Source organism: Peromyscus californicus, unplaced genomic scaffold (assembly GCF_007827085.1).
Source record: "Peromyscus californicus insignis strain IS unplaced genomic scaffold, ASM782708v3 Scaffold_4__1_contigs__length_199733344, whole genome shotgun sequence".
Classification (NCBI taxonomy): Eukaryota; Metazoa; Chordata; class Mammalia; order Rodentia; family Cricetidae; genus Peromyscus; species Peromyscus californicus.
Genome location: NW_026294562.1, coordinates 59,756,405 through 59,779,142, shown reverse-complemented (window position 1 = coordinate 59,779,142; position 22,738 = coordinate 59,756,405). Strand labels below are relative to the sequence as shown.

Here is a 22,738-nt window from a genome sequence, read left to right as displayed (position 1 = left end):
ACACGCATGCATGCATGTACCACACCCATGCATGTGTACAAACTCAGTCCAAAAAAGATCCAATACTTCATAGCTAGAAGTTCCAGGGAAAGCATGGGAGAAGGCCTGTGGAGATAGATCAATACTTAAGCACAGTTGTTGCTCTTACAGATGACCTGGGTTCAGTTTCCAGCACCCATGTGGAGATCACAGATCCTAGAACTCTAGTGACCCCATTCTAGAGCACTTGTATACATGCAGTACACATACATAGACTCAGGCACATACACATATATGAAAAGGGACATCCCAAAAGTCCCAGCCAGAAAGAGCCCTTGTGCCAGGCTATTCTTCCAGAGAGACAGTGACAAAGAGAATACTGTAGAATCATCTCAGAGATGGCAAGTGAGCTACCAAGCCATGGGCCTCTCAACAGAAGATGCTTACAAACTTGTGAAGAGAAAATTCTATACCCAGCCAAAGTTTCTGTGAAGGGCAAGGAGACACTTGGGAATTTGTCAGATTTGCTTTTCATGCCTTCTTTTAGAAGTTTGTGGGGAAATGTTCTCTATATAGTAGAAGAGAACTGACTCACACAAGTTAGCCTCTGACCTCCACACGTATGAACGTGCACAGAAAAATAAGTAAGCAAGGACTTGGTGAGATGGCTCCAGGGTTAAGAGCATGTACTACTCAGACAGAAGACCAGAGTTCAGTTCCCAGTGCCTATGCCAGATGACTCACAACACCTGTAGCTTCAGCTCAAGGGGAAGCTAATATCTTTGGCCTCTGCGGCCATCTGCACTCACATGCACATGCCCACACAGAGATACATGGACACAATTCAAAAGAATAGTAAAATCTTTTAAAGATAAACAAATGTTTAAAGGAAAGCCAAACCCAAAGGCAACCCTTAACTGCAGAGAAAACAGAAAGCTGTGTTCACAGAAGACCCTGTGAACACAGTATTTATACCTCGATCATTTAAAGCTACATGTTTCTTTAAAATCAAGTGGTAAATATTTGTCTAGCCTAAACTGTGGTGTAACTACACAGAAGGAATGTTGAGGAAGAAGTTGTCGGACAAAATCTTGATAGTTCATCTTCCATGTTAGTCACTAGATAATGCCTAAGACTACAAAGGCAAGGAACAAAGATTCAAGAAATATGACAGAGCTGGGTGATCATGGCACACACCTTTAATGCCAGCACTTGGGAGGCAGAGGCAGGTGGATCTCTGTGAGTTCAAGGCCAGCCTGATCTATAAAGTGAGATGCAGGACAGCCAGGGCTGTTACACAGAGAAACCCTTTCTGGGAGGGGCAGGGGAGAAAAAGAAAGATGACAGGAGAAGTAAGAAATAGGTCAATGGGGGCAGGTGGGAGGGTCTTGAGGGGAAGGGAGGTGAGGATAGAGGTTGAAAGGGACTCTATGCTCTCCTTGGCCACATGACTGGGATTTGGTCTCAGGGCATTTCTGGGCTGGAGCAGAGTGGGTGAGGTGGCCACATGGTTATGTGTCTTCTCAGCTGTGGACTGAGAAGTTAGGCTATGAGGCTCAGAGAAGCTAAAGGTGGATGCTAAAGGACTGTGGGCATGAAGGGGACCCCCCCCCAAAAAAAAAGGGTGTGCTCAAGGTCACCTGACAGGAGACCACAGAGAGCAGAGAACATGGGCAGTTGAGAGACCTAAGCTGGTGCAGAGGAGGCCAGAAGGTAAGGCAGAAGAAATCCAGGAGCTCCTGCATCCTAGGAAGTCCCAGGAAGGCTTCAAGAAAGGGACAGGAAAGCAAGGGCGCATCGCCCGCTGGGTGCCCGCTTGATGCCACATTCATCCTGCCCACGTGGGACATGGCAAGAGCCGTGCTGCCTGTCCTCTGGGCCTCCTGAGCTGAGGGAAGAAGAGAATGGACAAGGCCTGAAGGACCGGACAGGTAGCATGAAGTCAGCAGGTCATCTCTGCCTCCAGAGCCTGCTCTGGAAGAAAGGCAGCAGTGTGCTCTGTTCATGGGCCCACAGCGGGCCTTGTACTCAGAGACACATCATGGAGAGAGGAAAGTCCTGAGATATACCAAGGGAAGGAGGCAGGCTCCCTCCCCAAGTTGGGGCCAGGCAGACTGTAGATTGGACACAGGCTGGACTCTTCCCTTACACTATCCCAGCTCTCAGTGGCCTGACTCAGCTGCCCAGTTGCCAGGGGGAACTTCCAGACCCAAAGCTTCCCAGTCCTAGCCTACTCTGCTCAGCATCCTTCCAGGAAAATGGGCGGGTTTCCTGTGGAAGAGTCCCAGGGCCAGGAGAGCAGGCCCTGAAGGGTGGCAGAGCACCCACAGTCTCCACCACCCTCCCTGCCGGGCACCCCTCCCATGTGCCTGACTCCGCCCCATGGATGCTTGCTTCTTCAGGTTAGATGTCCTCCGTTGTTCCTGGCAGATATTTTCTGAATGTCTGCTATGTACTCTGGGAACATGGGGAGCGGGGAGAGGCAGGGGGGTGCAGTATGTGGCCCTGCCCTTGAGGAAATCATGTACAGTGAGCCATGGACAGTAAACAGGCAATAAATTGTCCTCTGTAAGTCTGTCAGGAGAGGAGGAGGAAGCACCCAAAGCAGTCATTCACACTCCAGTATGAATGAGTGCCTCTGGGGCTCTGCTCAATAACAGACCAGACCAGGGTGGCCTCCCATTTCCAAGGACTGGGACAAGGGTGGGGAGGGTTGTAGAGAGGGGGCAGGGTAACTCCCTCCCTTGCCATAGTTACTTCACCAACACCCAGAGTTTTCTAGCTGCATCCCTGAGACTCCTGGGAGTCCCCACAATAAGACCCTACCCCCACCTTACCCTGGTCTCTGCCCCTTCTACCCCCTATACCCTCTCCACAAGGCCTCACCCTCCCCACCATCCTGGAAACGATTTTGTTGTCTGCAGAGATTATGTGTAACTGACTGTGAGTTATAAGTCTCCGGAGCGAGCGAGCAGCCTGTTACCTAACCAGGCCTGGCTCGTGCCAATGTCTTGAGTAATTATTGGGGAGGGGGGCCTCAGCCCGCAGCCGAACCTCTCCAAGGGAATGCTATTGTTTTTCACGTCAGCTGTGCCTTGGACAGAAAACTGTAGGAATGAGATGGGGTGGAGGGTGGCTTAACTCTTTGGGCCCTGTCTGCCCTAGCTTCTCAGGGCTGCCTGGCAGAGAGCAGGCCCTGTCGGGGGTCAGAACCCCAGGCCGAGCCGGCAGCCGCCACTTGGCAGAGTCTGTGGAAACCACCGTGCAGCTCTGTGCAGACAGTTGTGGAAACTTGGGCGGGCTGTCGGTGCGCCCGGCCAGCATCCCAGCCCTTTCTCCCTCCCCTGCCCCTGCTTCTCCAGGGCTCACCTGCAGGCCTACAGCCGACAGAGGAAATGCCCTGCTTGGCTGGGACCCAGTAGGGCTCAAAAAGGACCAGGCACCCCTAGGTTCCTCAGCCTGCCCCCACTCAGCTGGATCTCTGGCGGCTCTAGAAGAACCCACAACCCCTTCCTACTGGTGCTCCCAGCCCACTGGCACCACATGGTCACAGCCAGACCCACTGAGGTAGGGCACAGGGTTCTTGTGGCAAGCCTCAAGGCCAAGGAGGAAGAGACAGGGTGGGTACCAGCAGTAGGTGGCACGGGAGCTGCACCCTAATAAGTAGGGGCTTTGCAGTTACTTGGACAGTCACGAGGCTTTAAACGCAATATAGGTGACCTATATGTGAGTATGCCGAGCTAGGTGTAAAATGTAGAATGGGGTAGGTCCCAAGGAGCAGGCAGAGCATCAGCCACGCCATGAGGAAGGCAGCACAGGTTAGTTAAGCTGCTGCTCAGATAATAACAGTTGATGTCTCAGGCAAGAGCTCCCATGAGTCTAGCGCAGCCGTCAGGTCAGGAACTGTCTCTGTTCTCTGTCTACTTCTCTGTCCACAATGTGACACCCTCATGGCTGCTCCCACAATCGCCATCACTTCTGCATTCTAGCAGTGGGAAGGAGGAAGGTACTTGAAGGGCAACCTCCCTCTCCACACAGCCCTGTCACCCCAACAGGCCCCCTATCTGCTTTTCTCTGGGCACTGGCCACTGCAAGGACCCCTGGTGAATAAATGGTTAATTCAAGGTTCTTTTCCTAAAGGAGGAAGTGGTTCTGTCTTTGTCTGAGGGCAAACCCGTGTGGTTTAGAGGAAAAGAACTCTGATAGGAGCTGGGTGTTGGAAAGAGAGCAGGGAGGACTCAGACCCTTGGGGCTCAGTCTGAGTCCTAAGAACCAGGCACACAGCAGAGCTGGTCCCTGGGATGAAGACAAGGCTGACAGGCTGTCTGCAGAGCTCAGTTTAGGACAGGTCAAAGTTAAGAGCCTCTCGGATTCCTAAGTGGTGAGGTCAGACACCAGCAACTTGGTGACCCAGCCCGCCTTGAGGGTCCACACTGGCATCACTGTTGTATAGAGGCACTAAAGCTTGGCCAGTGAGGCCAGCAGCCAAGAGGCACCCACCAGCGAAGGTGTAAGGCAGGACTCAGAAGACCTAGGAGGAGAAGGAGATGATAGAAGAAAGAGACCCAGGAAATGTGCATCCTGGGAGTCTGAGGGTGTAAGGTGACTCCTAACCCCAGAGAAGACAGAAAGCTGAGATCACAGAAGACCTTGTGACTCCACTAATATTCATTTCTACTTCCTCAAAGGAGAAGTAGTACTTTGGCAGTAGAAGCACCAAAGGGGGTAATTGCTAGTGTAAGAAAGCAAGCAAAGACATTAGAAGAGCAGACCAGAGAAAAATAGGGAGAGAGAGAAAGACATACACACACACACACACACACACACACACACACACACACACACACACACCACAAAGTTTGGAAAATTAGACACAGATACACCAGCAGAGATGATATAGAAATGAGAGCTGGAGCCTGACCTTCCAGGCAGAGCTACCACCAAAGATGAAGTCGCTCCCAGTCAGGATCCAGGAAGAACCTTACACCATCCCCGAGCGAGGGCAGGGCCACAAAGAGAAGTTGCCTACTGAAGTTCAGCCTGAGTGCCAAGCACTCCCTCAGTCCATGAACCCAGGTACTTACTGACACACACCCAACCAGGGATGAGAGGCTACACTCTGGAGAAGCTGATCCTGTCAGGTCTGAACTTGAGGACACTAGGAACAACTGTGGATGGAGCTGAACACTTTGGGCTGAAAAGTCAACTCCTAGAATGCCCCATTGGATTCCATTATTGTTTTAGAACAGCAATAAAACAGACATCCTAAGTCTCCTGAGAGAAGAACATAGGTCATACACAGAAAATGGAGAACGGAAAATGGAAACATCAGGAAGTGAGCACATGCTAGTACACTATCTTCACATTTCTGGTGGAGGGAAGGAGGAGTAATTTTCAATCTAGAATCCCAAGTATAACAGAAAAATAAAGATATTTGCCAAAATGCACACTCAAAAATTTTTATCTACTGTAGCTAGAGTTTTCCTGCCTGGCCCACAGTCAGGACAAATCTCTCTCACCTGCCAGTCCCACAGCCACTCAGACCCAAACAAGTAAACACAGAGACTTATATTGGTTACAAACTGTATGGCCGTGGCAGGCTTCTTGCTAACTGTTCTTACAGCTTAAATTTCCATTAATCTATACCTTGCCACATGGCTCATGGCTTACTGGCATCTTCACATGCTGTTTGTCATTGTGGTGGCTGTCAGTGTCTCTCTGACTCAGCCTTCCACTTCCCAGCTTTATTCTCCTCCTTGTCTGGTGATGTACTCCTGCAAAATGAGAGGGAAAACAGGGTAAGAACACAGAAGCTGGGGACCAGGGGGAATATAATACCTAAAAACTGAAGAGAAACTAGCCCTGGTAAGGCTCCAGCAGAAAGAGGAGTGGTGGGATAGAGAAAGAGACAGACAGACAGACAGAGACAGAGTCGGGGAGAAATTCATTACCAGTATTCCCAATATGATCAATAGAAATTTTACAATTCTTGCAGAAAGTTAAAGAATGGATTCGTGACAGATGTATTAAAAGGGCTAGGGATATGGCACAGTGGTCGAGTGCTCACCTAATATGATCCCAAGCAATTAAAAAAATAGCTGAAAAATATTTAAAAATATTAATTCTCTGGGGCTGGAAGTTAAGTGCAACGGCCCAAAGTTAAGTGCACTTGCTGCTCTTGCAGAGGACCTGAGTTCAGTTCTCAGCACCCATATCAGACAGTTCACAATCACCTGTAACCCAGCTTCAGGGGATCCAACACCCTCTTCTGACCTCTATAGACACTGAAACACACATGCATATACACACTGATACATACACATAAATAAAAATAAAGTGTTTTTAAAATATTTTTTTAATTAACCAAAGGATAAGCAAGATGGCTTAGCAGGTAAAGGCACTTGCCACCAAGCTTGACCTAAATTTGATCTTTAGACCTACATGATGGAAGGAGAAAACCAACCCACAAGTCATCCTCTGACCTCTATATATATGTGTGTGCATGCACATGCACACTCTCATGCATACACACACACACACACACACACACACACACACACACACACACACACACAAATATTTTTGTAAAAAAGAAAGAACAAAAGAAAAAAGAAAAACTAAGCCTAACCCAAAGGCAACCCTTAACGACAGAGAAAACAGAAAGCTCTTATCACAGAAGACCTTGTGAACACAGTATTTTCACAGCAATCTTTTAAAGCTACATGTTTCTTTAAAAGGCAAATGGTAAATACTTATCTAGCCTAGAACTGTGGCGTGACTACACAGAAAGAATGCTGAGGAAGAAGTTGTAGGACAAAATCTTGATGGCTCATCTTCCATGTTAGTCACCAGATCATGCCTAAAACTGAAAACAGCGAGAGAGAGAGAGAGAGAGAGAGAGAGAGAGAGAGAGAGAGAGAGAGAGAGAGAGAGAGTGTCAAGAAATAAGACAAAAAAAAAACTAAGAATTAGCCAAGAAAGTTAAAGACTTCCCTCCGGAAACAGGAGTTGGGGGCTGGGGATGTAACCCCCAGAGAGGGCTGTTCGGAGATGGAAGAGCTTCTGATAGATTGCTTAATGTTGGCAAGAAGCCTCTAAAATGCAGGAAGGGAATGTAGGTGCCAAAAAGCCGAGAATTCTACTGGTTGGCCTGGTGAGGAAGAGGAGAGGGTCCAACAGAGAGCTGGGACTTGGAAGGAGGGAGTGAGGATGTGCTAGGGCCTGGGGTGGCAGGAGATGAAGGGCAAGCCAGGATGGAGCACTGTACTATGTGCAGCCTTGGGGTCAGCTAGACCCTGGATAGGAAGAATAGAACTGTGGTCATGTGGGATGGGGTGGTAGTAAGAGAGGAGAGCTTGCTGAAGGTGTCCCCTCCTTTCACCAAGGGTGACAGAGGAACTCAGGTTCCTCCCTAGGCAGGCTTCCCAGATCTGAATGTTACTTGGATGGTCTCCAAGACTTCAAGATCTGGGCTAGTAATGGAGAACTGAAGGCCAGGGGGACTAGGGGCTTCTTGAGGTCTGTGAACCACACCCATTTTGTCAGCATGTATCCCCTTACCACAGCCCTAGTGTCCCGGGTGACTTCTTCCTCCCAGCCCCAAGCACAGGAAGGGCGGGCTGGGAACTTCAGGATAGGCCTGAATCTCTCATCAGCTGGAGGGGTCAGCCCAGGCCAGATGGGCCCAGGGCCAACCAGAACCTCTTTCCTAGGTGGAGGCTTCCCTACCTTTTGGCTCACCTTCCAAGAATTATGGACCTTCCTGGGAGCCCCTACAACCTGTTTGTCCTCAGCCTTGGGTCCCAAAGAGCACCCCACATCTGACTCCAGCCATGGCCTGGGCAGAACAAGAACTTGGTGGGGCATTTGAGGTGTCTCAGTGCTCTCTAGGGATGAGGCTGTCAGGGCTCTGGCTTCTCAGGTCATGGGCACAAGGTAAACCTCCAAACCTACCAGGTGCTTTTCTGCATGTCCTCCCTACAACTCAGCCCTCAGCCTAGCCCACCCACCTGGCTCCTCTCAAGAACAAGGAGAGCCACTCCAGGCCAAGGCTAGCCACAGTGACAACAGCTTTCCAGAGAGTCCTTCTTCAGGGTCACTAGCCCTGCTTGGACCCAGGACCTGCTCAGCGTTCCACAGAGCCTAGCGTCAGGGGAAAGGCTCCTGTCAGCAGGGTAAATGGCCTGTCTCTGGCTGTTGGGTGAGGTTGGAGGTTGCAAACTAGAACCGTCAATCTCCAAGGTGGCAGGAGGCCACGGCCAGAGTTGGGAGCTGGGGACATGGCTGTGATGTGGACCCTGGACTACAGTGAGGATAAGAGTGCCTGTGGGAGCAGGAAGAGGTAGTGTCTGTAACCCACACTGACCAGGAGCCTGGCTGGAGCCCTGCCGGGGTGAGGGCTGAGCCAGAGAACCTTGTTCTTTGCTTTGTGTTGACATGGTCCTGGGTCCCCCTCCCCTTCCAGTGTGTCCCCAGTGCAGATCACGCCTATGCTTCTCTGCTTGTGACAGGCTGCTTAGGGAAGAATTGTCACCAGAAAGGGGAAAGAGGGGGCAGCAATGCCCACCACCACCTCCAGAGTTGGACATCTGTTGACGGCATCTCCTCCAGGGCCCTTAGTAGCTAGGAGGACTGGTTGGGCAGACAGTGCCTGAGCCCTGCCACCATAGCCGAGGCCCATACAGGAAGCCCAACTTCAAAAAAGGTAGCAGAGCCAGGGGCATGCCCAGTGGTATGTGCCACTCAGGGGTTGGGGCAGGACTTAAGCAGAGGTGACCAGTGCAACATGGGTCACCCAGACCCATAGCAATCTGAGCCAGGAAGGGACCTGATCTACCATCCTGGGGACAAGGGTCCTGACTACCTCCACTAGGATCCCTTGGGTGACTACTGAGGTTACAGGAGACCAGTGAGTAGCCAACGTCAAAGAGCAAATTCACTCCCCTCACATCCAACACCTTTAGCACCGGGGTGTCTCCTGCAGTTCCTGTCACAGAAGCAGGAGGTGGACAATTACCAGGGCCTGAGCCTGGGCTGGGATCAGCAGAGTGGCCTAGGGGCATGGGAAGCAGTATGAGGGGGGCTGGCAGCAGGTAGCGGGCTGGCCATGTCTAGTGCTAGGATCCATCCTGACAAGCCTGGGAACATGGAGAAGAGAACCTGCCAAATATGTCCAGATGGGCTGGAGCACTGGGACCTGGCTTGAAGCCCCAACGACTTCCTGCTGGTCCAGCTCCTTTCAGCCCCTTCCTGAACATTCAGTCGGAGACCAGAGGCAGCCAGGGGCTAGCCCCACCCACTCTGATCTGCTGTGTGGGGACCAGCACAGAGCACCTGGTGGGTGACATCAGAGCCTTGTGTCTGTATGGCAGGTCATAGAGGATGAGTGCTCAGTGTCACAATGAGGAGGCAGCGCAGACACCAAAGCAGAGCACAGAGGAGAGATGGTGGGGAGAAGGTGGCTGGTGGTGTGGTGTTGTAGCTAGTATGGAGGGAGATGCCATTGCTGGGTGTGGGGAGATGAAAGCGAGAAGAGCTGGCAGCCCTTTTGTTCCCAGTAACTGGAGGGCCAGAAAGGGACCCTGGATCCCAGGCTTCTCTATTCCTGTGATACCTTCGAAGCCTTGAAGATCTGCTCATCCACTGCCAGCCCCATAGGAGCCCAACCTCAGGATACCTGTCTCTCCATTGGAGTTTCCCAACCCACAGAGTTAAGGCTAGGCCTGTCTATGAGATACTGAAATTTGTGTACCAGTGGAGTTAGGGCACCCTGTGTTGAAAGGTATAAGGAGGAGAGGTGAGAGTTCTGAGGCACAAAGAACAAAAGGAAACAGGATGGGAAGCCTTGTCCTGTCCCTGAGAAACAAGGGACACCCCCCACCCCACCCCCGACTCCAACGCTCTAGCCAGGCCTCTACTCAAAGCAGAGTCCAGGGCCTGACCCAGCTGCCAGGAGGAAATAGGAGCATCTCAACTCTGTGTCCCACAAGTTTCAGAGGCCAGGAGAGATGGAGGATTCTAGATTCCAGGCCTAGCCACCCAGCCCCCATCCGGAGCCCCAGGCCTAGCCTCCAGCCTGACTCTAGCCTCAGGGGTCCTGACTATAGAAAATCCTGTCTCAGAGTAGAAGCAGGAAGCAGGGGAGGGAGTGGGGCCCCATCCCGTTCTGCAGGCTGGGCTGAAGACTGCCTGCCCACCTGGGTCAGCCACAGCTGCAGCTTGGATGACTGACATGGGGCCCCTTCCATCTCCAGGCTGGGACAGAGTCTGAACAACAGCGAGGCAGGATGTTCAGGCCCCAGGAGGGTAGGCAGGGCTTCGAGAGCTTGGGATGCTGGCTGGATATTGCTCACCTTTACCTCGGAACTTCCTGCCCAGCTCCCTGCTGCCAACGTGGTATCTGCTTTCCAGAATTAGCTCCCAGTTTCCTGGCCTCCAGCACATAGCCACATTCAGCTCCACAAAGTCTGTGCCCAACACCATGCACACATCCACAGGTGTGTGAATACACAGTGGACACGCATAGGCCAGGCTCTTCAGTCACCCTGCCAGCAGAGTTCTGGATCATTCTAGCCTGTAGTAACCGTGATTCACGCATCTCATCCTATGGGTCTGTGTTGAGAGCCTACTGTGAGCCAGGCATGGGTAAAGCAAGAGGCTCCTTCGGCTTATTTGTCCTGGAGAGGCAGAAAACCAGAGTCAGCACAAGAGACCTGAGCTCTCAGCAGCAGACTGGAGGAAGGCCATCCTGGGTGTACAGGTATGAAGGGCTGTGGAAAAGGAAAGAAAACCTGAGAGCAACATGGAGTCCCCAAGGGAGAGAGGCGGCTGCTTAGAGCTCAGCAGATGCAGAGGGCCTGGAGGATCCCAGAAGGCCAAGATGCCCAGGGCTAGCAGGAGCCAGCCGGACTGGGGTCAGTCAGAGGTCACTCTGGGGTAAGAGCTATGAGAGGCACAGAGGCCAACAGTGGGAAATAGCCATCCCTACAGGGTGGCGGTGGGGCCCGAGGCTGGGGCTCAGGTCCTTATCAGACAGGAGGACAAAGGAAAACCCAGGATGGATGTCTTAAAGATGACCAACTACTATGAGGAGAAAGCCAAGAGCTGAGTGTGTTGGGTGGGCCATGAGATACAGGAAGTATCCTCTAAAGACACCAGATCCAAAGTGGAGGCCAAGGAGAAGGAGGCCAGTGAATTAACCAGAATGGGAATAGCCTATAAGGAACCAGCAACTGGGAACCAGGAAGCTATGCCCAGGAGGTGGGTCCTGGGGAGACCGGGTCAGAAGTGAAAAACCTGTAGCAAGGACAGATGCTTAGGAACCACTAGCGGGCGAGGGGCAATGGGAGCCAGAGGCAGGTGGGGGAACCCCTGGGGTACCACCATGCTCTTGATACTAGCATTCCATCCACCAGAACAGGGGTCTCCTCTAGGCATACTGCAGGCACAGGCCATTCCCAGACTTGAGTTGTCCCCTGTGTTCCCTTGTCCAGCATCAAGGCCCTTCAGGGAGGCCCACTGCATGTGCAGCCACCCCAAGAAGCAAGTGCCCTTGACATGTTCTAACCGGCGGCCTCAAAGCCTGCATTGAGCAAAAACAAGCAAGTGGACCGCCACACCTGGATCATATTACTGTTGAAGTCAAAACTGCATGGAGGGATACAGTGTCTCATATCGGAGCTAGGGAGGGTAAACACCCTGTCGCTAGCCAAGCACCTGGGAGAGGAGGCCCCAGGGAGAAGTGGGAGGCTGCACTGCATTTCTTTATTTTACAGAATGGGTTACTGCAGAGCGTGTAGATCCATCTTGTATAGACCAGCATGAAAGCTGGCACCCATGAAAGCCAGCACCCAGATGATACGAAGAGACATGGGGGACCAGGTTACCAATACTCCTGATTGTGTCTGGGATAGTGCGAGGAAGGAAGTCATTGCCTGGCAAGCTGAGTATGCACAGATGGGCAGTTTCAAGGGTCTGTCTCAAGGACAGTCCTAGGCTGGGTAAGGTATAAGAAGAACACTTACCAAGGTTGTAGGTATAGCTGATATTGGGGGCTGGGGGAGTGCTCTTATACCAGAAGTGCAAGGGGGTACCCGTACTCAGATCAGGAGAGGAGCAGTGTTCAGGGGTCCCACTCTGTCCCCTGAGAGGCCTATGAGATCCACAAGGGACCAGGGAAAATCTTGGATGGAAGAAAAAACTGGGGCTATGTCTGTGACTAAATGGCACTTGAGAATGTTCAAGAAAGAAGCATCTAGAGGAAGATCTAGGATGAGCTAAGTCACAGAACATCCCCACAGAGAGTGAGCTCCCAGCAGCACCCAGAGCCTACCTAGGCAAGGCGGGTCCTGGTCAGTGTGGCAACAGGGATAGACCCAGGCTATAGTCAGAGGCCCTGTGCGGTTGTCCACCAGGAAGCAAGTGTTGCAAGGGAGAGAGAAAGCAGGAACCAAGAGGTTGAACATCTCTTTCCCCCACCTGCTTACTGGGGGATGATAGGAATGTCTGTTGTGTGAACAAGAAGGTGGCTGGTTGGTTGGGTGTACACACGGGAAGGGCTAGGCTCACCAGTGTTCACACTGACAAGTGGTCCCAGAGTGGCAGGCAGAGGTGGACATGAACAAAGAGCAGACAGAACAAGCTCCGGGTCTGGAGAGGCTGGGGACAGGGGAAGGGAGGCGTGGCTCCTGTAGCAGCAGCCACAGACAGGCTTGTGTTTGCCCAGGACACAGGGTGTGGTGCAGGCCCAGGTGGGCAGCCCCGATCCAGTGCCTGAGCCCCATTTGGTCCCTGTTCACCTGCCACCATTGCCCACCTAGTTTGGCTGAAGGCTCTGGCTCTGGGTACAACATGTTCTGTCTGGAGTCCTCAAGCTTCCAGGACTCCATCAGAAGAGAATCCAATGCAGGTGGGGCCTGTGCCTGCCGCCAGCACAAACAGGGCCTCTCGCCTTCTACTTTTCCAGCCTGTCTACATGCTTGCCCAGCCTGAGCAGCTGCTGCAGGATCTGCCCATGGGGGGACTGAGCAGGCAGGAGAACTGCTTCCTAAGCACCATGACATGGAGCTGCCTCTGCAAACAGGGCTCTGAGGCTTGGAAGAGCTGGCTGGTCTTTGGGGGAGCCTGGAGTCCCCATTCTGAGTTTAGGTCTCCTCAACCTCCACTAGGCAGCCTCCAGAACAGGCAAGCAGAGGCCCTCAGTGTCGTCAGGAGCTAGGGGCTATGGGGCCCCAAGCCTGCCATTGCTCAGCTCCAGGACCTTTGTCCCTGAAGCTGTCATCAGCTCACACAGAGCAGGAAAACTGTGGAATGGACAGTTGCAAGCCACAGAGGTACCTGGGAGGGAGGAGATGACCTAGTGTCCTGTACCTTGGGGCCACACAGTGCTGGCCCAGGGACATGGACTGTTCATCTGTATGAGGCAGCACAGTCTGGAGATGGGGTGAGGGGTGAGTCATATGAGCACCAAGGTTGACTTCAGCAGCTGGAGAAGCAGCAGAAGGGAGGCCCAGTGACCTGAGCCTATGGGATTGGGTAGGAAAGGTGACAAGGGCCCCCAGCTCAGGCTGGGGAGTCAAGAGCCAAGTCAACAGGGTTGCCTGGGAGGGATTAAAGCTATTTAGAAGCCAGGTGTGTGTGTGTAGTCAGGCCTGTGATCCCGGCACTTGGAAGGCTGAGGCAGAAGGATCCTAAGTGTCAGGCTGGCTTGGTCTATATTGTGAAACCCAGGTCAGGGAGGGAGCTCTTTACTGGGAAACCTAGAAAAAGAGACCAAGCAAGGAGCTTGGTATGTAGAAAAGATACCACACACACACACACACACACACACACACACACACACACACACACACACACACTGGGAGAGATTAACCACTACAGGGAAACCTACATCAACCCCACACACATCAAAGATTTAAAGGTGAAATACAAACCTAAAAAGCACCAGAAAAGTTCATGTTGGACTGAGGAAAGGTGATCCAAGTACACACTTGGAAACCATGTGGGAAAAAAAATAGATGGAGCTCCTATTTGGAAAAGCAACCCTAAGTGCAGTCACAAAACAAACAGCATGCAAGAGAAAATGCTTGTGATCTACATGCCAAAAGATAAGCCTTCATATACAAAGAGTCTTTACAAATCAATGAACATGAAAGGACTTGTCAGCAGTTGCTAACCCCATTGGCCTTTGCTCAGCACCTTCTGAGGATCAGGGATCTTGGGGACTTCTACCCCCTCATTCAAGAGAAAGGCTAGAGATTAATTTACTCGCTCAGATAATATTTGTACTAGATCACATAAGTTTATGAGCACCTACTGTGTGTCAGATACCGAAAGACTGTCAGGGACTCAACAAGAATGGCACACTTAGGACCTGACCTCAGGATCCTCAAGTTTGAAGAAGAGACAATAAACAAGTCAATTAATAAACTTGGGAAGTTTGTGGAGGGGCAACAGTCACAGAGTGTGCTAGGAGAAATGAGATAAGCTGGAGCTTCCGCTAAAGCAGTGGGCATTTGAGCTGAAAGTCCACACAGTAGTGGAGAGTGGTTTTCCAGGCAGAGTCCAGTGAGTGCAAAGGTCCTCAGGTAAAATGGAGGAAGATGTGTTCAGGGTCTGTGTGAGAAGGGGTTGGGGAGGGGCTGCAGAGGGAGATGACATTCACTGGTGTAATGGAAAAGCTGGGGGAAGAAGGCATAGGTCTGAGCACAAAGGTCAATTGATACTGCCCAGAGCAAAGCAGAGGAGAGGAATACAGGCGTGTGGGTCAGGGGTGAGACTGCTGGCCTGGGCCAGGCCCTGAGTGCAGAGCTGAAGGGTCTGGCTTTTGTATGAGTACTCACATGGGTGTGTATGTGTGTGTATGCATGTATGTATGCATGTGTACATGGTGGTAGGGGTCCAAGAAAGAGTTAGAGAGGCAGGTACGAGGAAGCATCTGTAGAGGACCAGGTAAAAAGTCTTATGAACCATGGGTATATAGAGAGAGCTGTTCATCTGCAGGTCTGAATGGTAGAATCCATAGAAAGTGGGCTAAGTGTCATAGACAGAGCCCAGGGACAGAGGCAAAAGTCTTTGCTGTGGCAGTTTTCTGGTGAGCCTCTTGAGGAATGTGTTGATGAATAGTTGGGGTGCCTGCCACATCTCAGTTTTCAGATGCTCTTTATAGTCCCAGGTCCCATCTGGTGTAGTTGATGAACCCAAGCGACTGGTGTTTCTGGTCATCAGGAATATCTATTTGTTGGCATAGATAATTTATTTGGTGTGCTGGTGGAAATTGAGTGTTTATCTGCATAAACAAGACAAGGGGTTGAGTCATTGTTTTTTGACATTTTTTTTTTCTTAGAGACAGTGTCTCTTTACACAACCCTGGCTGGCCTAGAACTCACTATACAGACTAGGCTGGCTTTAAACTCACAGAGAGGTCGAAGGTGTGCGCCACCACACAAGGCCTTTTTTAGACATTTGTAAAACGAACAACTGGGACTGAAGACATTGCTTTATACAATGGAGGCCTTGGGATTGGTACAGAAAGACACTGTTCTACATGACCTAGAAACACCAGGTTGGACTCTGCCTGCATTCTCAGGCATACTCACCCATGCGCCCTACGGATCCTGGGATCCAAAGGACAGAAGGTCACCCTAATGACTGTCAGCCAGAGATACTGCATGCAGGCTTCTCTCCAAAAGCCAGAGCACTAAAATGAAGTCATAAATACGGTAACTGTAAGCACAGCCTCTGTTTAGTCACCACACTTAATGTGGGCTGGCATCCACTCCACAAGGCCAACCTATACAAGCTGACCATATAATTCTTGAGAGTTCTCCATGGTCTCACCAAGCAGATGGGTGCTAGGTGAGGATGGAGCCTGTAAGGCAGCAAGGCAGCACCCCCTCCCCAAATGCTCTCACGCAGGTAAAACTACCTTCGTTCCCCTCAGGCCTGGACTCTGGAGTGAAGGTGCTCACATGTCTAGCACTGGCTGTGTCCTTCCCCAAGTTAGAGTCCTACAGCCTGTGTGGACAGAGACCCACAACTGACATGGCCCAATTCCAGTGAGAGAAACTGGTGGCTAACAAACGATGCCAGGCACCCTGAGGGAGCCATGACTGGGCTGGCAGGGCCACAGCAGAGCAAAAAAAGGGCTGAGAGTGGACAACCCTGAGATAGGCACACACTGCCATGTTTGAGGAGCAGCATGGAGTCAAGGGAATAAGAAAGAAAAAAAGGCCACGTGGAAAACGGGAGTGAGTTCTAAGGTGGCTCCTGGGCCAGCAGCACAGTGATGTTGTGTTTTGAAAGGACCATCGAGTATAAACCCGCTGAAGTGGGAGGCCAGCCGGTTGACACTACTGTAACAGAGGATTCTAGCTGGGCTGGAGGATAGAACTGTTCAGGGATCCTGGCCTCCAGCTGAATGGACTCTGGGGGATGGGAGGAAAGTTCCATAGCAGAAGGCCAGCAAAGGGGAAGGAGGGAGGAGATGACCCTAGCAGCCAGCCCCACTACATACCCCTTCTTTTAGCATTCCCGTGGGGCATTTGAAATGAGCGATCATAATGCTGCCTGCTGAGATGCGCTAAACTGGTTTGTGTCTTGAAAGGACCATCATGTATAAACCCACTGGGGCCCCAGTACCCAGTAAGTGCTTAGTAAAGGCCCACCAATCATTGCTCCCTTGCTACCCCTCCAACTTCTGCCCTAGATCTTCCCTCTCCCATGGCATCCTAGGCAGACTTCCTTCCTTCTGTGCAAAGTAGGGCTACATTTAGCCTAGACAGCACTAAAGAGGTGTCTCTCTGATGGTGGTGTCAGGGTGCTGGGGAGAGGGGAGTGGAGGAGGATTGAGAGGCAGGCAGCCTAGGGTGGGGCCGAGGACCTTATTGCCTGATCCATAAGATGCAGAAGTGGAGGCCGGTAGGAGGCCAGGGAGCAGCTCAACTGGGTTCTAGGCTGCTATGTACTCTGTCTTCTCCCTGCCTCCCACTGGCCGACTCCCCACAAGGTCCTCTGTTGCCAGGTTGGCATCTGATAGCTCTTCACTGGGTATCAAACATGTTTAATGTGGCCTCCAAATGTGACCTATGGATGTCCCTCAAGGCACCGTGACTCTACAGAGGGCCCTGGGCTGACCAACAACGATTCCCAACCTGAATGCCCATCAGTACCTTACACCCTGAACCCAAGCGCAGGTGTCCCCATCCCAGGCTAAGCTGCCTGAAGCAATCCACAAGGCCAGGGTTTGGGGGATCCTGACCAAGGATCAAGGCTGGGCAGGTTCTGAAAAAAAAATTCTGAAAAGACTCTTCAAGATTTTCCTTTGAAAACAAATTCATAACCACATCAAACAGGAATCCCCGTCGCCTTGAGTCTGATCGCCAGCCGCCGCAGGCTCTCTAGCTAGCTGTTCTTCTAATTGCTTTTTTCTCTTCTGAGGCCCACAGAAGTCATCTATGGCTTTTACTTAGGTGAGCAGAGACAGGGTACAACAAGGCTTTTGTCTGCCTTGCCCTGTTAATCACTACTGAATTGCAAATAGTGATGAGATCTGAGATCCCCAAAACCGATCTGTCCCAATGGCTCCTGGAGGATACCATCCCAGAGCCCAGAGCAGGCACTCCCTTCCCTGAAGGTGGTGACACCACCCTGGGCACCTGCCTGTGGTGACATGGCACCCTGCCTCCACCTACTCAGCACTGGGCAGAATGCTCACCATCTTTCTGGTCATGTACTCAAAACCCCAAAGGGGAAAAGTAGAGCCAGGTGGCTTCAGGAACAATTGCTGAAGTGTTGTCTTTGGAGCTGAGTTCTGGGCTAAGGAGCCACTGTACACCAGGCCAGGACCCTCCCTGCAGTGGCCCAGCAGGACTGGACACGGGCTTGGGCATGAAGGGCATAGAGGTTCTCTATGGACTACTCTGGGAGCCTGAGTGGCCAGGAAGGAGGCAGAGGCCAGAAGAGCAAGCTACTAAGACCACCTGCCTTCAAGACAGAAGCATGACCTTGGCAGGCAAGCTCCTCAGACTCCTGTATAATACACCCAGTGAGCAGCGTCTTGGTTCACTTCCCAGCTAGGGAAACAGAGGCAACAAGGAGCTTGCATGGCCAGGTCTCTGCACCAAACAGTCCTATTGCACAGGGCAACCCCAATCCCCAAGCTGTGCTGGACAGACTAGCTGGCAAGCATCACAACCAGCCACCATGATCCAGGCAAGAGCATAAAATAAGCATATGACGTCCACACTGGCCAATACCCCACAGGCTCCTCTAGTGCCAGATGGCATCTGATGACTCTTCATTGGGTGGCAAATACTTTTACTATAGCCTATGAATGTCCCCCAAGGCACCAAAGACCACTCTCCCATGACCCTACAGGTCACGGGAGACCCTGGGCTGACCAACAAGGATCCTCAACATGAATGTATCCTAGGGCCCTGTACCCTGAACCCAAGCCCTGGTATCCCTACCCCAGGCCAAGCTGGCTGAGGCAATCTGGTCTGATCAAGGCCAGGAAAGTTACAGAACTCAGCTACAAGTTACTGCTCATCACCATAATGGCCAGGGCAAGCAAGGGGGCCCTATTTGTGAGCAGCTGGACAGTCTAGGAGGTTCTTGTGGCTGGCCAAGAGAACCCATGTGAATCCCACACATGGTCATGGAATCCAGGCAAACTCTCCAGCAACCAGAGAGTTGGAGGAGTCCATACATTTAAATGACGCCTTGCACTATTTCCTGTCTCCACAGTCCTACCCCTCCCCCATCAACAAAGTGACAGCAGCACACTGAGGCCCCAGACTCTGGACCCTCTTAGGACTCCAGTCCACATCCTGCCTCTAACAGCTTGGCCAATAGGACACCTTTGGACTCAAACAGGCTTCTCAAAACCCCAGTTGACATAAGCAGCAGCCATAGGGTCACTGTAAGCTTGAGAACAGTCCAGGGAAGCTTCAGGGATACCCTGGCATGGCACACACAGGTTTGGTGGGCCCTATGGCAGCTGCCCTGCAGGAGATTTCAAATAGCCTTCCCCCAACCCGAGAACTCTCTTTAAGGACTCTGCCCATTAGCAAAGGTGAGGTGTCCACAGGTGTTCAGTTGTGGGATAGTAAACATTCATGAAACGTCCATTTCCCATGAGCCAACCGGTGCTTCTCCCCCTGCCTACTCATACTGGCTCTGTGTGTTTAAAGCTGCATAAAGCCAGACCAAGACTAGCCTCAGACAGCCCTCCTTTGGTGCAGAGTTCAGGGGGGGGCTCGGACAGGGTGTGAACTCTGGCTTCACCTGCCAGAGACAGCCTAGCTTTGGCTTCTACCCATGGCACTCTTAAGCCCTGATTTCAGTTTCCCCCTGTGAGCCCTCAAGCCTGGATGCTTCCACCCAGCCTGATGCTTCCATCCAGCCCTTTCAGAATACACACACATAGTGGGTGGGCAGAGGAGACAGTTCTGAAAGCATCAGGAGCTTGCCTAGGACACAGACTTCACCCATGGTACACACTTGTCCAGGAAGATGGGAGCCAGCCCCTGACTGCCCCTTGTCCTCAGGGCCCAAGTCAACCAGGTTTTGAGGCCAGCAGTCAGCAGCTGGCTGAGTCATCTCATGGTTTACCCTAAGGCAGCTTTGCAGGTCTGACCATATGAGGCCATCTGTCAAGACCTGTGACTCCATCCCTACATCACCGGTGTTCCCTTTACTCCAGGTCCCCATGTGGAGGTGAGGGAGGCCCCTGCTTTACTAACAGAACACACTGAAGGAACCACCCCATGTGCTCGCATCTGAGGTCACTCACAACCCCTCACTCACTCGCAACCCCTGCTCCATTACTTATGCTAGGTAGGTTCATATATCCCCCAAGCCAGTCCTCCAACTGGCCCTGGAGCGGTCCCTGCTTCCTAGGCACCTGGATGGGTCTTCTCTTCTTCTAGAGGAGAAAAGGAAGTAGCTGACCGTTTCAGGCCCCAGGGCTGGGCTTAGCCCTTTGCATAATGGCTCCTTCTTTCTTTTTTTTTTTTTTTCCCCAGAGCTGAGGACCGAACCCAGGGCCTTGTGCTTGCTAGGCAAGCGCTCTACCACTGAGCTAAATCCCCAACCCCGGCTCCTTCTTCCTAAGGGGTTCTCCAATGGCTCTCCATTGTCCCCTACAAACAGAGCAAGTGTGGCCTTTGTCAAGTGCCTTCTCTGCACCCATTTGTCCCAGGTTCTGCCCTGTCTCTACTTCTCCTCCAGTTTCTTAGCTACCCGCCTAGTACTTAGAGCAAAACAAGCCCTTTACAGGCATGGAGTAGGAACCACATGGTCCAGAACTCCATTCAGTCACTGCCCTGATCAATGAGGGACCTAGAAAGGTGGTGGTGTCCTAAGTTAGTACCTGGTGAGATACCTTTGGGGATTGGCACTATCCAGGGCCCACTCAGCCTCTGCCTGCTCAGCCTTCAGCTGTCCAATCCTTCTCTCCAGCTGCCAGCCCCTTCCCAGCTAGGCCCCTCTGTGTTCTAATCCCCTCCAAGCTGAGCCAGACATAGCCCTTGGCCTCTGAAGGTCCACCCATTATGCTCATTCCTCCCTCTCTCCACTTGGCCACAAAAAGCCAGAGGCTGTACTAGAGACTCCAGAAGGCTTGTCCAGAGTCTCAAAGACCAAAAAGCCTGGGAAGGAGCTAAGAGGTGACTCCCAACCACTAGGTCTATGTAGAAAGAGGAAAGGAATAATACACATGTATGGACACACACAGGAACTCAGTACTGTACTGTACCTCAGTAAACACATATAGACATGCACATGAGGGTGACCAAGGGCCTCTCAGGCATGGTACATGTATAAATTCAACACACATGTATAAAGACATGTCATGCTCTGTCTTCCAGGCCTTGCATGCCCAGGCCCTAAGGTGGCCTGCACTAGCCTGTCCCTAGCACCATGTTCATCTCTGTTTCTGTCCTCACAGGTGACACAACTGGACCAGAGGCTGATGATCATCACAGACATGCTCCACCAGCTGCTCTCCCTGCACCAAAGCGGTCCAGGTTGCAATGGCAGGCCACAGGTGGTGGCTAGTGATGAAGGTGGCTCCATCAACCCTGAGCTTTTCCTACCCAGCAACAGCCTGCCCACCTACGAACAGCTGACCGTGCCCCGGATAGGCCCTGATGAGGGCTCGTGAGGGGTAACCCGACAGGTCTGCCCCACCTCCCTCTCAACAAGGGCACTCACGCTGGTCCTCACCCCCTTGAAGGCTTGATATGACAGTCTAGCTCCCCATGGCCCCAAAACCCATGGACCAAGCCACCAGCTTGAACCTGGAGCTCACCAAGGCCCAGCCAGTGGGTACTAGAACTTGGCTTGGCATGGGGTTCCTCTCAGGCCAGAACTGTCAGTCCTATCAAGATGGTGATATTATTCGCCTGATGGCTGGGACACAGTGATGGGGAGCATCTGTGTAGGGCTAGGATGCAACTCAGGCAGAGGGAGGCTTGTCCAGGTGATGTCAAGTAGCTTCCTAAAGGGAGACAAGAAGAATCTGGCAGAGTCTGGGGTCCTCACCCTCAGCCTTAAATCCAGGGCTCAGCTGGGAGCAGGCAGGGCAAGCCACACCCAGCCCACTTTATAGGCTAGAGGCCAATGGGGGTTCAGCAGGTCAGCCTGATTCCTTCACTCTCTAGTGATGCTGATCACATGAGCAGGATACCATAGGGTTTCCCAGCTTCCCTCAAAGGATATCCCAAGCAGGGGAATGTCCACTGACCACCACCCTAGCCAGCTGTGGACTGACAGCTCCTCCCCCAAAGTGACCAGCAGGGCCCTCAAGCCCTACAAGTCCTATATGTGCAGTCAGCCCCCTACTCCTTGGTGACCAGAGGTACCAGACAGATGCTCTGACTCCAGCCTCATCACACCACATCCCTCAGCCAGCAGCTGAGCCATGGTGCCATTAGTGGTATCAGCATTTCTCCCAGGATTGGTTCCTTGGGCATCGCACCTCACGGAAATCAGAATAATTTCTGGTGATTCAGAATCTCTGTTTTAATGAATTTTATAGTGTGATCTTGATTGAAAGTCTTTTCCAAATAAACGTGGGACATCTCAGGTTGATCTTGGCATATGCTTGCTTCTGAGAGTGTCTTGTGGGGGGAGGGTCTTTACAATAACATAGAGCTCAACCTCCATTCTCTGCCCTACCCCACCCTCCTGTCTCCTGCTGTTCCCCACAGACAGCCTCACACTCCTTGTGGACAGGACCCTACAGTTCCCTGGGACCCAGGTGCCCAGGTGGCCATGGAATGAGCATGATTCAGAGAAAGCCCAGGCTCCAAGGGCTCAAAGGGACAAGGAGAAATGTCAAAGTCGTTGAGCTGGGTTGGGTTGAGGGCAGCCCTGGGCCTCCACTCCAGGTATCCCTGTCTACTCAATATGATCAAGATGTAGTTACCACCTGATTCCCAGAAGACCCTGAGCCCTAGGAGTAGCCGAGCCTGGGTTAGGGTCTGGCTTAGCTGGACAACACTGACATATGCCCAGGAAGTCACCCTCAGACATGTGCCGGGCCTCTCATCTGTCCTTGCCCACCAGGATGGCTCTTACTAGTTACCCAAGAGGCCATTCAAGAGTGAGTCCTTCCCAGGACCGGCCCCCAAGACTGTAAGAATTTGATTCCTGAAATAGAAGTGTACAAATAAGTACTGGAGTTCCTAGGCTCCCCTTAAAGCCTCAGTTCCCCTGTTGGGATACAGTGATGTTCCTCTGGCTGTCCAGTCAGTCT

The 22,738-nt window shown here is 52.0% G+C and overlaps 1 protein-coding gene across 1 annotated transcript in view; it reads left to right on the top strand.

Moving 5' to 3' along the window:
- Positions 1 to 21,941, top strand: part of LOC128123804 (potassium voltage-gated channel subfamily KQT member 1-like) — a 71,129-nt gene extending 49,188 nt beyond the window's left edge. Inside the window, exon 6 of the mRNA XM_052760108.1 lies at positions 20,927 to 21,941. Within this exon, the coding sequence (XP_052616068.1) occupies positions 20,927 to 21,142 (216 nt within the window). The 3' untranslated portion in view covers positions 21,143 to 21,941. The remainder of the gene's footprint in view (positions 1 to 20,926) is intronic.
- The last annotated feature ends 797 nt before the right edge of the window (positions 21,942 to 22,738 follow it).